Genomic DNA, 16,882 nt, shown 5'->3' with positions numbered 1-16,882 from the left:
CTACCAGTTTAATTTTGTTAGCAATATCACACACAAACTCACAGAGCATCTAGTCTTCTTTTAGCACAAAATTAACCTAATTTGGGAAAAAAATCCTTGTAGTGTCTCTGCAGTGTAGTGTATTAGTCACCCTATCCTTTACACATTAAGCTCTTTGGCATTATAGGAGAAATCATCTGCTACATACTGGCATCAAGCAATAGCAGATTCATAAACTCTGCCCTTAATCTCTCTTTCAGTTTTCTTCCAATTAGAAACAATCTTTCCCTGATACTCTAATTAATACTTACACATTAAAATATTAGGCATTATAGCAGAAATCATCTGTTATATTCTTGCATAAAGCAAAAACAGGTTTGTAAGCCCTTGCCCTTAATCTTTCTTTCAATTTTCTTCCATTTAAAAACAATCTTTCCCCAATACTCTAATTAATGCAAATGATATTCATGATTAGTTAGTATTATGCTAATCTGAGGCCCAAATTTACCTAAATCTGCATGGTGTTGTCTGAGTACCAGATTGCTTTGGGTTTCTAAGTAAAATTACATTAGCCTGCCAGCTGTACAAAAAACATGATAGAGTAGAAATCCAAGCAAATCATCAAGATTACATTAGTTTTGTTTCTTAATGAACAACTGTTTGCATTAGGGATTACAGACAAATTATGGTTTTCCTCTCTGTACCCAGGCAGCCAGGCATCTGTTGGGAAGTTTCATTTTTTTTCCTGACTACCCCTAAATAGATTGAGAGGAGCTAAGGCGGGGAGAGGAGCCTAATATTTTATGTAATTGAATTTTTTTCCATTACAAAGCTATCACCACTCTGAGGCCCGCACTTAACCTCAAATTTCTCTCTTCCACCACTGTCTGGAGTGCAGGAGAAAGCTGAGTGTTTGGTTTTTTTTCTCAGGGAGGTATGCATCACCCTGCTTCTCCTCTCCCTGTACAGAAACAGGTTACGTACCTTACAGCAGTACCTGCTTGCCATTACACTTCAAGACAGTTTCCAAAACTGTGCTGCTGCAATTCCCACAGCTCTGGAACAAACAGTATGCCAGCAGAAAGCACCATGTGTGGAACATGGGAATGCTTTTTAGCCTGCGTTAGCAGCACATGCAGGAAATCGAGCTATGCAAAGTTGGGCGATAATGAGCATGGTACTACCAAGACTGCTAATATTTAGAGAGTAACAATAAAGCACAGTTTTGTGTATATATGTAGTTCAGCAGCCTGTTCTCATTTGCCCATTTCGTGTCAAACTGCTATAACATGCTCGTTATTATGTTCTGCTTGATTTAATTATGCTCCTAGTACACAGGTTTACTCATTCTTCCGTGCACTAATCTCGTCCCCAGAACTCACACTGTGACAGCTCATTATTGTTGGCAAAAATGTAGGACACTGATAGGAAAAGAAAGGCTCTGATACATTCATCAGTGTCTATCTAGACCTCCTGATTACAAGATACAAGTAGTGAGTTAATTGTCGATCTATCTGCAAAGTGCAGGACAGCAATGGGTGTGTAGATCACTCTCCACATCTCGAAAGACAACACCAAGGAGGAGCAGAATAATTCTGAGTAATTTCTTTACTAGTGTCAAACCCTGTGCTGACAGTGAAAACCCTCTTTGCCTATCCAGAGCATCAGATCCATACAAGCTTGCATGGAAAGGTACTGCCACAGCTGTGGAATTTATTAAGAGCCCCTATCAGATATCTCCCTAGAACATGACATCTTTTTCACTTCCTTCAGATTAACTGTTTAAATAGTCATCTTTGGCAGCAAGTTATGAAATAAAATCAAAACAAAACTCAAATTATCTATTTTCCAATTATAGTAAATATATATATATTCCAGGCCTACTTCTGTAAACATTCAAGTCTCTTAATGCAAACTAATACAGAAAAAAACAAAAATCAAAACAAACAAACAAAACAACCCATCATTCTAAATCCATTTTTAAATGTTTGCTAAATTGGGCGCACAAAAAATATGTGCATATGATCTATACAGCAAATGCACTGCCTTTCATTTTCTAAAACTCATTCAAATCTTAGCAAAAAGTTCAGTGACTTCTGAAATGTTTTGGAAAAGCTGTTTTTAGGATATCTTTGCCTGAAACAGGTGAGCTGCACCTTGGTCGTCAGTGGGTCTTAAATACAGAAGTTCAGACTGCAGCAAGATGGAATCATGCTTACTACTTGGAAAGCTGACTAAGAGTTAATACAGAAGGCTGATTTCCTTCCAAGCTAGTCACAAATACCTCTGCATAGTTTTTTCTTTTGATCACATACACAGATAATGAAAATAGTCACCAAGATCAGTCAAATATGGCTCAATCTTCAAATTAGATACATGAAAACTTAAAATTATTACTTAAGAGAGAAAGACTTCTGACATATCAAATATTGCAAACACCAGGCATTATACCACATAAATAACAATTTAAGAATAAATATAATGCCTCAGAGTTGGGGAAAAAAAATAAGTCAAAAACATTACAGTTTCTGCTGTGGTAAGAGTCGTTTATAAGGCAATTAAGTGGACAGAAAATCTGAAAGGCTATATGCTGCTCAATATATATGTTCTGTCAGTTACTGACATGCTCATTATTTTTTATTTGTAAAACAATGCTAACAATTAATTACATTCTATTCCAGCTCTTACTAGAGAAATACCTTGAGATAATTCTAGCAACACAACAGAAAACAATTCTGGATGAAATGCCCTAAAAGTCACTGTACTTATTTAACTTTGATGGAGGAGGTTTAGGCATTAAAAACAGCTATGAACCATTGTCACTAACATACTCACTTCATTCTCATGTAAGCTTTTGCACAGATTTCTGAGCTAGCAGTGCTAACCATTGTGGAAATAACTTGTGCTGAGTAAACTTCTACTAGCAAATTCTCATTAACTAAGGCAATTGCAGCCTTAGATGAAGCTCCTGCTCATTTCTACTCTGGAATAACTTATGTGTTCCTAACAACTCTGGTTAAGAAAAAAAATTATATATATATATATGTATATATATATTATGTCAGGACACAGCACACATCTGGAGTCTTGTGAATCACAGACAGGACAAAAGTGAAAAGCATACCAGAAACATGGTGCTGGTGGTAACAATCAACAGGTGAAACAAACTAACTGAGTTTATGTTCTGGACCACACATTCTAATTTGCTGCTCTAACTGGCTAATCATCAGTGTCAAGGACAGATGATTCATGTACATTAGGGCTGTTCTGTACTCCTTCCTGTACAGCAGGACCTCAGGCCCAGGTGCTCTCTGCATTTGCCTCAGGTGCTGGGTAGATAGGTTTCAGTCTTCAGAATAAATTCACTTAAAACCTCCTTCTATTGCTTGGCCCATAACAATTCACTCAAAATTAATTTTGATTGGCAGGCTCAATAATCACACATTATGGTTATGTAGACACATGTAGAATTTGTTCTCCCTTCATAAGCTGGCAGGGCCCTACGTTGTTGGTAGTGCAGGGGAAGATTGTTCCATGAGAGAAACACTTGATGAAATATGAAGCTGTGGTTGCACTGTGGGCAGAACACAAATAAACACCCAAGCATCACTAGTATCCTCCTGTCATCCCCTGTACCCTCATAGAGGCAACACAGAATCCTTAAAGTACAGGAACAATTACTGTGGTTTGGAAACTGAGGTAGAAAACACTGATCAAGAAACACCAGTGTGTCTGCAGAAGTGTTCTGACAGCTGAAAACCTAATAAGCCTTGCAGAGCAGTGTGGTAACTCTTAACAGTTTCTGAAATGGCGCTAAATTTTACCTTCCAGTAATACGGTGATACCTTCTTAGGAGGAATCAGCACAGGTATTTACTTCTAGTAAAAGATGCATGTATACAATCCTTCTGTGGTTAGCTAAAGCGTAGTTTTAATGGTATTTTGAAGATAGAGCTGCTTAAAACACATACATACACACACACACCAAAAAAAAAAAAAAAAAAAAGGCAGTTAAAAAAACCCAACATGCATTTGTCATAAGTGGAATAGGACTGGTTACACTGGGAAGCTTTATAGTGTCACAGTATGAAGTATTTCAAATGCTTAACTGGTTTAGTTTAAAAGCTCAGTATTAAAGGATTCGGTTGGATCCTCTGTTCATTTTTAATGGGAACATATCTGTTGTACTGTATCCGCAATTCTCAAGCAAAAGCACAGAGTTTTGCTGACAGCTTTATTTTACAGATTATTTGCCTTACATGGAAAACCAGATAATTTTACTGGACCAATTTATTACTTGGAAGAAATTAAAAGCCAAACGTCACATTTCTTCGAGCACTGGAAAATTCACATTAGGATCTAACATTTCTGAGCACAGTATGTCAGCCTACTACAACTTCAGTTTGTTTCCACTGGAATGTAGCATCTTTGAGATAACCTGAGAACTGAGTAATAATAATAATAATAATAATAACAATGATATGCTGCATTGAATGCTTTTCCTTCATTATTCAATATCTTTGAAAATTTTGAGCTTTGACAGTGGCAGTTTGACATTTGACTTCAACCTCTGCTTAACAAAACAGATCTGTCTCTGTGAACATATGTTCCCTTTACTGCACTGTACGAGACCTGTTGAAAATATTTGTTTACATGTTTTTGTTTGGAATTCAGAACGGTTGTAGTAAAAGAATGGGAGTTAATGGTGTCACTGTGTAACAACACAGAATGCTAAAGCTATTAGCAACAGCTGTTAGAGAAGACAAAATTACTTCCTTACTCATATTATCTCTACGAGTTTGAAAGAGTTGATTTTATTTGTTCTCAGCAGAGTTTCTCCTTGTCACACTGTCTCTGCCATAATGTTATAATCTCTGATGAACTATTTCAGTTGTATCTAATACTTGGGTATTTCTTATTTCCAGCAAGCACTAGTGAACTGCATTTCTAACTCTGTTTTCTCTCATAAATTCTATGCCTGGCTACATACCACTTACACTGCCAAAATAAATTATAGGAACCTCCATTTATCTCAGTCTTCCATTTATTTACTGAATATGTTTTATTTAAGATTGCAACCCTAAAATAACTAGGAGCTTGATATATCTCAAATAAAAGATATATTTCCAGTTTTGATCAAGTTTTTAACTCATGAAAGCACATAAAATGGGTTGTGTCTTTTTTTTTTTTTTTGTCAAAATTTTGATTCAATTCACATCAAACACTACAGACCAATTATCCTAAATTCCATTGAGAAAAACACCTTTTTTTTTTTTTTTTTTTTTTCCCTCCCACAGGAGCAAAATAAAAAATAAAAAATGGGGCCATAAAGAAAATGTTTAACTGGGAAAAAGAAAGAAGGAAACTGAAAGAACAGACAGATAACTTCAGATCAGAAAAAGCAACTTTATTATGAGCTGCATACAATTTCTACACATCCTACAAAGATTTAGAACCAGGCAGGTGCCACTGATTGCTTTGTACATGCATATCCTTTATTATAACACGTGTTAAGTTACAAGGAAAACTCATATTGACCAGGTACATGAAACACCTGCATTAGATTTTGAATATTATATTTGTATGAATTACAGCAGTACACAAAGTACTATGGCACTATAAATGGTGTAGAAGCATATGTTAGGACTAAATGGTTAATTTCACCTAATTTCAGTGAACTCTGTATCATGCCTTAAGTCAACACAGCACATGCATACATAGACATGCAGTCCCATGCAGACAGATACAACCACGTTTAGAGGATTGTTGATACAGGGCTGTCTTCATAAGAAAACTGTTAAAATTCCTACAATTTACAATTCCTACAAAAAGGAATTCCTACAAAATAACTAACATGCAAGAGACTGAGAAGAAAATGACACAGAGGAATTAGATTTGCACCTGCCTGTGAACAAGTATAGGCATATTTTTCTTGGTTAAAAGCACGTTCATCCCACGTTAGCGAATACTGTTAGCATTTAAATTCCCTGCTAGTACTAGGCTTTGACTAGATGAAATAAAACAAAAACTTGAGTAAATTATTCCCCTGTTCCTTAATAAGATACATCATACATTAGAAAAAAACTTGCACTTCTGTTAAGGCTTTGCAGATCTCCAGGTAATTTTCTGATTTTAAACAATCTAATACAGAAAAATACCAAGAATATATAGTACCTGGCCCAGCTACAGACTTAAATATGGCTGTTTGGAACAACAACAACAACAACAACAAAAAGAATGAAATAAAAAAGAAAAAGAAAAATTTCCAGTGTGCCATAAGATTATATGCCGTGTATTTAAAAAGACATGAGAATTTGCACATCTTTTTTGCTAATCATTCAGAATATCCATTGCATTACATACGTAATAAAAGACTTGTAGTAAGTTATGTTTGCATTCTTATGTAAATTAACATTTTACGAATATAACCTTGAGAAAACCCTTCTTCTTACCCATTTCTCCCCCTGAATTAAGATATTGTGTTCTAGGTCCTTGAATAAGCCCAGCATGTTCAATATGTCCACAGTTATATTGACATTTGTTTCTAAATCATTTAATTAAAAGTCATTATTGAGAACAAAGGATTCATTAACAAGCTGTATATCTGAACAACTGATGGAGTTGTTGTGTTATGAATATCATTTTAATCCAAATTAGAAAACTGCACAGATGTGCTGCTGCAAAATATTGACATACTGCAACTCCCTTGGAATGTGATTAACATTTGTGTAGAACCAAAAAGCATATTAAAACCTGGCTTTACTAATAAATTTAGGATTGGAATAATTCTTTTAATGCAGAAGTGAGTAATCTAAATTGCTATGATTTTTGCCTCCACTCAAGATAATGTGCTCTATTAATACTTTAATACTGTGCACTCTCTATTTTTAGAATATTTTCCCAAAATCCAAAATAAAGAAAAGAAAATCTATAAACTTTTTACTGACAACACTTTTCTCCAAGATCTTAAGATCTGTTTTCATCATCAGATCAAGCTACTAAGCAAAATGAAATTGCAGTATTTGCAACACAAATCTGGATTGTTCTTAACACAAACCTGCCAATACATTTTCCTGACAGTTTGGTGTAGACAGATTTTTCTTCATTTTCTATCTCTGCTGCACGTGCATGCACATATGATTACAAACCTGAGGTTTTGAGATTAGGGAGATTTTTTTAGAAAACATATTTATACATATCCTATAGATGTGCGTGCACCATATGACTTTGATTCTGAAGCAGCTCCTTATCATTAATGATGAGACTGAAAACAGAAAAGAAAAATTTCATGTTTCTACAGGTATCATCCTCTCAATCACACCTGTCACCATTCTCTTCATTTACAAAGGGACATTTTTCAGTAAAAAAATTCTGCAGCATTAGCCAGCTGTACTGAACGGCAGTTGTGATATTCGGGCTGTCTCTCTTCACTAAATACGTACTTTCTCTCAACACAGAGTTAATTGCAAAATTAAAACGATGTTCAATAAGATGGTCTTAAAAGAGATGGTCATAAAGGACTGAGGTAACCAATTAAAAAATTGTCTATCTACTCTTACTTAATGTATTAAAAGTTCACTTTTTTGCGCTTTTTAGTAAAAGATTTGTGTTTAAAAGAACACAGATGAAGAGAGCGTATAACTTCTGTTTGTTTACTTTTTCCTATCAACCCAACTCGTTAGTACTGAGAATCTGAAAGAAATAAAGAGTAGCATAGAAAACAAGGCAGCAGTATTGCAATACCATGGGGAGAAAACACATACTTTACTCACTGAGCACTCGTTTCACTTAATTTAGAGAGAAGAAAAGAATATTGTTTTCTAGAAACTAGTTTCATTGTAATATATTTTTAAAAAGAAGCCACTACTCTAGGAAAACTCAAACCACATTTGTCGTAGAAACTCCATCCTGCACAATAACTATAAAGCAGATAGCTTATCTATGATGAAAAGACGCTAGATTTGTAATGATGTCTGTTATAATAGTGTTTGTTAATGAACTTTTTTACAACTATGAACAACCATCTAAGTACTCTATTTCCTGTTCCCCAGGAGGTATTTGCAATTCAGTGTTTACAATCATTCAGGAAAAGCAGAGGCATAAACTAAAAAAGTTTGCCTCTCTTGCCTCCTTCACTCAGTAGTCTGAGGGATTTTCTTTCACTGTGCATTACTGACAGAGATTTACTACAAGTAAATGCACAATAAACTGTGGCAACACTTTGTACACTGTGACACTGAATCCTAAGGTATATGTGTCATTCTCTGAGAGAAAATAACTCATATTGTACATGAGCTTACCTTAGATTACACAACTACAGATTTATAAATGAGAAACACGCTTCAAATAGAGGGCACAGCTAAGAAAAAAAACAACAAAACATTTCATTTTCACCTACTCTTCAACAGTCAGACATTTTTAAACGTTCTTCTTAAAGTGAGCATGAAAAACACACACGACAACATTCAAGGCAATAAATGTTTACATTACCTGTATTCTACAGATTACAGTTCAGGATAAAATACTGCATGCAGTGAAAGTATTGATTTTCTTTTCTCTTCGGGAGGAATGACAGCTTACTGAAAGCTGTCCTTACAGAGACTTTTTGTTATAATTAAGACATGCAACTTAAAAAGGAAAATTAAAAAAAAAAAAAAGCCTTTGAACATGCAATATTAAGGAAATCTGCTACAGAACATTTCACAGTGCTTTCACCTAAAGTCTGCTGCTTTAACAGATCACTTCAATACTGCACACACTTAGACAAAAACTTCATTAAAATTCTAAACAATAAGCATAACGCTATAAAGTACAACTCCCTGTGAAAAAGTAGGTTCACAGAACAGTTTTTTATCATTTACTTTCCTTCTGTGTTCTTTTTAAATTAACACAAATGCTTACACTGCAGTAGTTCAACAAGTAGAAAAGACAGAAAAACTCTCCTTCCCTGGATTTAAAAAGTACAGAAACAATCACAGGTAGCAAGCATAATTTAAATTAAATACTCCCTTCAGATATGATACTCTCACTGAAGGCACGTATCAACATCCACCTTTGGAAAGATAATGAAGTCCTTGCAAAGCAGTGTCGAAAGGCAGCTATAATCAGAGAGCTGCCTTCTGTCCCGGCACTGGGACGTGCTATCCACTGGTGCTCCCCAGACCCACCGCCCAGGAATAAAGTGCCTATTGTCTCAGCACTGTGCTAATTGTGAAAAAGCAGCCCATGCAGTAAGCATAATAATTATCCAGACAAACAAGCAAAGGCAATCATGGAAGGAATGAAAAGGGTAAAAATACACGACCAGACAATGCAACCCAAGAATGAAATTAATATTCATAATGCAATGTTAGCCAGCAGAAGGTCCCTTTCATGGCATGGCTACTGCATACAAGAGACCATTGTCTACATGCAACAAAATCAGTATGTGGAGAAAACTTCATGTAGCTCCAGAGGGAAGAAAAGCTGTACTTTCCCAGAAGTCTTTCTCCTCGTCCCACTATTTTGATTAAATAAAATTTTGGACTCTTCTGCCCAGTAATGTTAAAAAAGTTGCCTCTTAGAGTCCCACCTTCCTCGATCTCTCTGAGGTTTTTTTCCACCTCCCCTCTTTCATTTGCAGCTGTATAAATATGAACAAAAAACCCATGCTCATCCAAACAAAGAAAAAAATGGACTGAATATGCATAGCCTCATTAACTAAATTTAATTATGACAAGCGGCATATTAATCAGTAGTTGCTCCAGTTACTGCATTCATTGGAAGGGAGGAGGACTCCAAATTAAGAGGAAGCGTGGGGGACAATCGCATGCTGATTAGGAGGCTGCTCACAACATGATACAATACACTTTCTAAATAATTATTCAGAGGAAACAGAATAAAAGAAGCAGATTGCTCTATTTTTAAGACCAACTCGGTAACAATTAGCAAGAGCATGATGACAAGGCTCCTTTCTTTTTTCTGTGGCTGCTTCTACCTTCACATTCTCACACCAACTTGTCTGGCAGGCAGTGCAAAATTTGCATTTCACATTAAAAAAAAACGAAAGAGAAAGAGAGAGACTAAGAGAGAGGGTAAGAAGAAGAAAAAGGAGAAATAGAAGTCCTTGCTGCTGTTTCCTAAGAAGGCCCATGCCACTACAATAGCAGAGAAACCCTATCTAGCAAGCTGCGGCATTTGGGAGCCTTGCAGAGTCACCGAGCTGGAGCTTGAAACTTTGCACAGCCTGAACTTTGCAGCATGTGCATTGCAGCAGCGAAGGAGGAGTTCAGAAAGGGAGAGGAGGGGTAGGAGGGGGGAATGCTTTTGGGGAAGGAGAAAAAGTTTTCACACCAACTTACCATCCACCAGGTCCTGGCTGACATGTCATAGCATAGCTGCCATTTTATGGAGCTGTCCGACGCTTTCCCTGCCATTACGCTGTCAGCAACCTTCATCAGATGCAGCTCAATGGAAGATAAGACACCTAATCAAGAAAACATCAGCAGTGGCTTGCTGGGCTACATGTAGGCCAATCCTTATCACACTGCATCATGGGAAAAGCTCCTTTATTAGCAAGAACTCCAACCTCACTGATATAAAGACAAGGATCGGGGCTTTTTTTCTTCTTTTTTTTTTTCTTTTTTGTCTGAAGGGATTGGTGAAACTAGCCAGCGCTCTCTGTGTATCATGTGTACGCGAGTTTAGTATCTTGCAAGTGGGCGGCTAACTACATCACTGGGCTATGCAGACTTAAGTTTATTTGCATTCTTCTCAGTTGTATATTGTTTGACATGGTTCGTGGTCAGCTCTGAGAGCAAGAGTGGAGGAAAAGGGGCTGCTCTGAATTAGTGCCTGCCCAGCGTGGGCAGCCCAGCCTCACCCATGCAGCGGGGGCATGCTTGGGATGCCACAAGCCCCGGTGTGTTCATACGCACACTCACACATGCAGGCACATGCGCCTGGGAACACACAGGTAGCAGCTGCAGCTGGATGCCGCGGAGGTTGCCAAAGGCTACAAACTGTGGTCTCTGACTGGACATATGGAAACAGTTTAACTCTTTGCAATCAGCCTGTCACAGGGAATAGAACGGCTAGCGAGCTGGTGTGAGGAGCGGGGGTGGGCATGTAGTTAGGTTTCAATGCCGCATACTTTTCCCCCTCCCCTCCCAAGGATGTCCATGATCTCCCCTGCTCTGTGTGATCTGGATGGGAAGGGGGAATCTAGGGGGAGGGAGCTTCTCCCTTCTGTTCCACAGCCTCTGGTCATCTGCCTGTTGTACCTACTGCCAGCAGGGAGAGAAGGCAGAACAAAACCTGCAAGGCTTTCCAGGGAAAATGGAAAACACAAGATTCCCTGAAGGACGGCCTAGCTTAGAAGAACAGATAATTTTCATTTAATTTTAAGAGGCAGAAATGGGAATGCATATAAACACATAGAGGAATTCAATAAACCCTAGTTCACATTAAAAGGGATGGATATACAGAAGGAACAGGATTTGCTTATCTTGCTTGAAGTGGTGAGCATCAGTTTCACCGGTGCACTGAAGATTCTACATGTGCTTTACTTACAAGTCCCTCTTTGGCAAGAAAGATCAGAAATATTTCAGAGATTGTCAACTTAAAATTATCACATTAAAACAATAATGGCAGAGCAGCAAGCACTGCACATGCTTAGCATCTCTCTCCTCCCGATCCTGTTTTTGGTTTGTCATCTTCCACATAGCTGCCAGAGCATTTTCTACTAAAAAAAAAATTGCATTTCACTGCATCATTACACCAATTTGCCATGACCATAGTTCAGACTTAAGGACCATGGCATGTATTATAGATGTACCATGCTACAGCACACAGCCACCACCAGGACTCCACATTCTTGCATCTCTTCTTTCCCATTCACTTGTTTTCTCCTTTTCCCTCCCTCTTCAGTCCTTCCCCCTTCCGTAAAGGTCAACTCTAGAGTTAATCACTCTCGCAGCTAAGAGGCCAGTGTAGCCACTGCCTGAGAAATGGAGCACTCCTGATGATAAGCAAGGGATCTGTGCACAGAGTGCTTCTGTAGAGATGTCTGGTGTGGATCGACCACCATCATCAGAGCTGGCATCCCTGGCCCTTTCACTTTAGTCCTGAAGAAGGTATAGCAGAAGAAGAAATGACTTTGAGCAAGTCCAGAGCCCTGGCAACAGAAATGCTCTGTAGCAATACCAGGCACATCAAAATATGAGAACTGCTTTCCTTCTCCACGCGTGCTGTTTCAGTCAGCTTGTTGCCTCAGTTTCCTATTTTAATTACAGTGACAAGGTCAGAATAAAAAAAGCCAGAATGGCTTTCTCAGAATTACTGAGAACTCTGGGCATCCTAGTCCCTTATGTTTATTTTTCCCTTACATCTAGATATTGCTCTATACAATAGATAAGGATGTTTTCTTCTTCTTCATTACACATAGGACAAAATGTTAGATAGGAACCTAAGAAATGTTTGGAACACAGAAATATCTGCCTGCGGGAAGGTGTAGTGGGATGGCTAAGCTCCCTTGCTATGCACAGGATACATTGTATTTTCCTCAGTCCCAACATCCTGATCAGTTTTGTGATAACACTTAAAAGGCATGGAAAGCACCAGGAGCTATGCACCTTGTCTGGAAGATAATACAGTGCCAGACCAGATGATATCAGCAAGCACTGGACAAAGCATAGGAGAGTTTTACCCAGCCACTGGCAAGCAGATGAGTCAGGTGCCTTGGAGGTGTCAAGGCTCTGCCAGGGCCTCTCTCAAGGCCTGCATGGACCAGTTTGCAGCCAGGCTGAGAGGGCAGGCAGCTCTCTGTGGTGTCAGGAGATGGACATCCACAAGAAACAGGCCACTCCCCTACAAAAGCACCTGGCTTATGGCTCCAGGGCAAGATGTCCTTCCTTCCATCACCACACAATGCAGCCTGGGACCAGGGCAGAGAGCATCCTAGCGACTAGCCCAGTTGCCTGGCCTGAACACAATGCACAACCAAAAAGCATACCTTCCAGTGCAGGGAAACCCAGGCATAATGTGCAGGGTAAGTTTTCAGCAGTTTCATGCCTGCTGAAGTCTGATCAGAGATGAAGAGGCCAACTGTTCCAGCCGCTAATCGGCCTTGCCAGAGCAGCTGACAAATCCCCAGTCAGTGTGGTGTCGCTGGGAGTTGGAGACCACACGTTAGGTAATCATGAGACAGTTCCCTGTGCTCAAAAGAGGATAAAAGTTTTATCGCACCACAGTGAGCCGGGGAAGCTGAGCTGTGCTCAAATGCCCAGCCTGCAGCAGATCTGATCCTGCAGCATCCTCTTCTGCTGAGCCCCCTGTGACCAATGTGCTAAACCTGATGTTGTGCTCCATCTCAGGGTAGCAGAGTTCCCAGAGCTTCAGAGAGACTACACACCTCCTGTAGGCACAGATGGAATGAGGATGTTTTATCTGCGGCCAGGCAAGAAAAAGTAAATGATGAGCCTCCCTTCTGTTGCTGCCTGTTGCCCTTCCTGCGTTGGCTGAGGACAGAGTGGGCATTTCTGGCACCCAAAAAGCAGTGCCTGCAGCACTGGTCAGCACATGTTTCCCACACACATGCTGCTCCCATGCCCCCTTCTCCAGCTGGGAGCCCAGCCTTCCCCCGGGCGGGTCTGTTCCGCAGATGGGATTTTAGAATGCTGTAGAGATACTTGGAGATACACTCATACACACTGCTGGTAGAAATATGGTCCAAATTTTTTTCAATGACCTTTTTCTCCCATTAGAAAAACAAAAATTTGTGAGGAAAAACTTTTGTTTTGGTGAAAGTTCATTGTATTACATAAAAGAAATGTATTTCAAGGTTGCTCAAACTTTCACGTTGATGAAACTATAATGACTTAATTACTTCAAGTGAAAATTGGAATAAAATATCTGTTCCGACTAATTTCCTTTTTAATTCTTTCCTAATCAACTTTTCACATTTTTTTTAAAGAATGAGAGAAGATATCAAAATGTATTTTTCTCTTAGAGCAGAAATCTGATTATTAGAGAGAAAAATAAAATGCAAGTAAACCTATCCGATTTTAAATACCAATCTTTTTAATAAATTAAATTAAGAAAATAATTGCCAGCATGACTTTTCCCCAGCAGTATGGATTTTCACAAGGTTTTGTTTTCTCCAGACTGGCTCAGGTCTTGGCTCTGCTCAAGACAACTTCCACATTTCATATCCAGGAGGGAGTTAACAAACATCACTGCTCTTAATGAGCCCATAGGAATCAATTAGTTTCCTTCCCATTAGGTCCCAACACCTACTAATAGAGAGGCTCAGACAAAGAATTCACAGTATTTGCAGTGCTGATGTAGAGTGACCTCGTTTAGGGCTATAGAGCAAATAAGATCAGTGTTTGAATTTTGAGATTATCTTCATTTTATTTTATTTTATTTTATTTTATTTTATTTTATTTTATTTTATTTTATTTTATTTTATTTTATTTTATTTTATTTTATTTTATTTTATTTTATTTTATTTTATTTTATTTTATTTTATTTTATTTTATTTTATTTTTAATTTACTGTTGGAAAAATCCTCAACAGTCTTTGGAAGGATAAGAAATCTGAAAAATTGTTGTTATTGTACATCTAGAACAGCACTTTTTTTTCAGTGGATAGAGACAGTCTAGTGTCCAGATGTTATCTGTGGCATGTAGAGACCCTCCCAGTATTGACAAGTCCCTTTCCATGGTTGCCAATAGACTTCCGACCAGATACTTATCAGAAATAATATTTCATAGGAAGTCCTCTAGGCTAACTATCTGAACCCAAACCATAAGTGTTAACAGCAAATAATAGTTATCACACATCACATTCGCTTATTCCCACACACAACTCTCTCTCACACACATGGGCACACTTGCACAGTTATCATTTCTAATTTGAAGGTGGGACACCAGCTCCAGCTGCTTACTCTGCAGTGGGAAGCTGAACTTGTTCACAAGAGTCTTAGACGCTCAGAAGGTCCTTTGAGAATTGCTTTGATCCACTGGGAGTACATATGTGTGGTACAAAGACCTGTGGTCTTTGGATGCACATGGCAGCCACCTCCTTAGTGTGGGCTGATGTTCTTGGCCTAGAGTTTGTTTGCTCTTGTCAATTTAAAAGGACTGTGGATCTCCAGAGCCTCACAGCTCTCAGGAGTCTTTCCCGTGCTGCCCCTCTTTTTCCTGCTGTTTTCTGATAAATATTTTCTATGCACTGTCACTGGCACCTATGGAACCCATTCACATAAACTCACACAGAGAAACACTTTATGTCACCAGGACTTTTTTTTCTTACTAAGAAAGCAGTACTTATCTACAGAAGCCTAACAATCCACTGCTTTCCAATGAGTTGTTTATCCTACCAAATTCAAGTGTGATGATTCCTTCAGTAATGTGACAGTAGGAGCTGAGGAGAACAGTATTACTTTTACTTAGCCATTCTGCTTACCTACTTGGCATGAATTCAGAGACAAGGCCTTACAAACAAATCAACAAACAAACCAACAAACAAAAACACCTACAACAGTATCTAACCATGGTAGAATTTGCCTAACAGATGTCTTTGCTGAATGCCTGAGTGAAAGAAGCCAGAATTCTTACAAAGTCTTTCACCAGCTATTTTGCAACCAGGCACCTAATAAGCAGATGCTTCCACTTCCTCTCCTGCAGTCAGATGTACTTTCCTCTTCTCTGGAGCTCTGAAATACTGAAGAAGCATCACGGTACCTCCAGGACTTGGTACCCTTAAGTCCTGGCTAACAGGAGCCCCTAGGAACAGTAGTGGCATCTATGAAACTAATAAAGGTTGACATGGAGGTTTTTCCAAAAAATTGTTTTGCTTCCATCACAAATGTCTGATATGTAGTCTACTGGGTCCAGTGCAGCATGTTTGGAACAGATAGAAAACAGAGGGTGGCAGGAGCTCTCTGGAAGGACACTGCCTGCTGGGAACAGGTGTTGAGAGTTGCAGCTGGGCAGGCAAGTGAGCTTCCAAAATCCACCAGGTTCTTGGGCTGATGACAGAGCACAGCAGTGCTAAGCAAAGCAGACATGGCCAGAGAGCCAGGTGAAAAACACTGTGTTTTAAAAGTCTGGATCTGTCAAACTCCGGGTTGAGTATGATAATGTAAATTCAAAAATTAATATTGGAATCATTTCAGCATATCCACAGAACTGCTGCAGCTTGTATATGCACCTATATGCTGTAATACCTTAAAACCTAGACAGCAGACATGCAGTGGTGGAAATATGCCCAAAACAAGGGAGTTTCACTGTATGTTCTAAAATAGCTCCAGGAAATGCTTCAATTGCATTATTTACATTGAACTAATTCATGCAGAACTATGGATCTACAGCACAAGAATTGAAAGTGATAGAATTCTAGCATCTTGTTGTTGTTGTTTTTTTGTTTGGTTTGGTTTGGTTTGGTTTGGTTTTGCTTTGTTTTTTAATTCAATGTACAAAATACAGTATAAAACATTTTTAATTTCTAAAAAGAAAGTCTCTTAAGCAAAACTATTATTTAAAGATGGAGGTGTAGTTAACACTTTCTGCTTTCATTAAAACAACTTGATATTTAAGAACTGCATGTCTTACACAAGTGTTCTTTATTCACTGAGTTCCATGTGTCATGAGAAGTGTGGCCATTAAAGTTTGTGCAGGATAATACTCCGTCCACATCATCTGTGGGTAGGATTTCATCTCCGTGAGCTGTGCTACTATTGTAGAAATCTGAATTGTGTCCCTTGAGATTGAATGCTAAGAAGTTAGGTAATAAATGAAAGTCATTATGCTGCTTGTTCAAGATCTCCTTAGAATCAGGGACGGATTCTTTTCACCTTCTCTTTGAAGAGGCAGGCATACTGATAGGCTTCTTCAAATACACTGCACTTTTGTACCTGGATG

The 16,882-nt window shown here is 38.5% G+C and overlaps 1 protein-coding gene across 9 annotated transcripts in view; it reads right to left on the bottom strand.

Moving 5' to 3' along the window:
* NFIB (nuclear factor I B) overlaps nucleotides 1–10,550 on the bottom strand; it is a 256,034-nt gene extending 245,484 nt beyond the window's left edge. For 8 of the 9 annotated variants that reach the window (XM_015849009.3, XM_085527970.1, XM_032441237.2 and 5 more), the window contains exon 1: nucleotides 10,319–10,525. In XM_015849009.3, coding sequence (XP_015704495.2) covers nucleotides 10,319–10,414 — 96 coding nt within the window. In that variant the 5' untranslated portion in view covers nucleotides 10,415–10,525. Of the gene's footprint in view, nucleotides 1–10,318 lie in introns of all 9 variants that reach the window. The other variant, XM_085527978.1, reaches the window with a different exon arrangement.
* Nucleotides 10,551–16,882: the final 6,332 nt, after the last annotated feature.

Source organism: Coturnix japonica, chromosome Z (assembly GCF_054131305.1).
Source record: "Coturnix japonica strain WE chromosome Z, WE-NBRP24, whole genome shotgun sequence".
Lineage (NCBI taxonomy): Eukaryota > Metazoa > Chordata > Aves > Galliformes > Phasianidae > Coturnix > Coturnix japonica.
The sequence above is the reverse complement of the archived record's forward strand: the minus strand, read 5'-3'. Positions and strand labels throughout refer to the sequence as shown.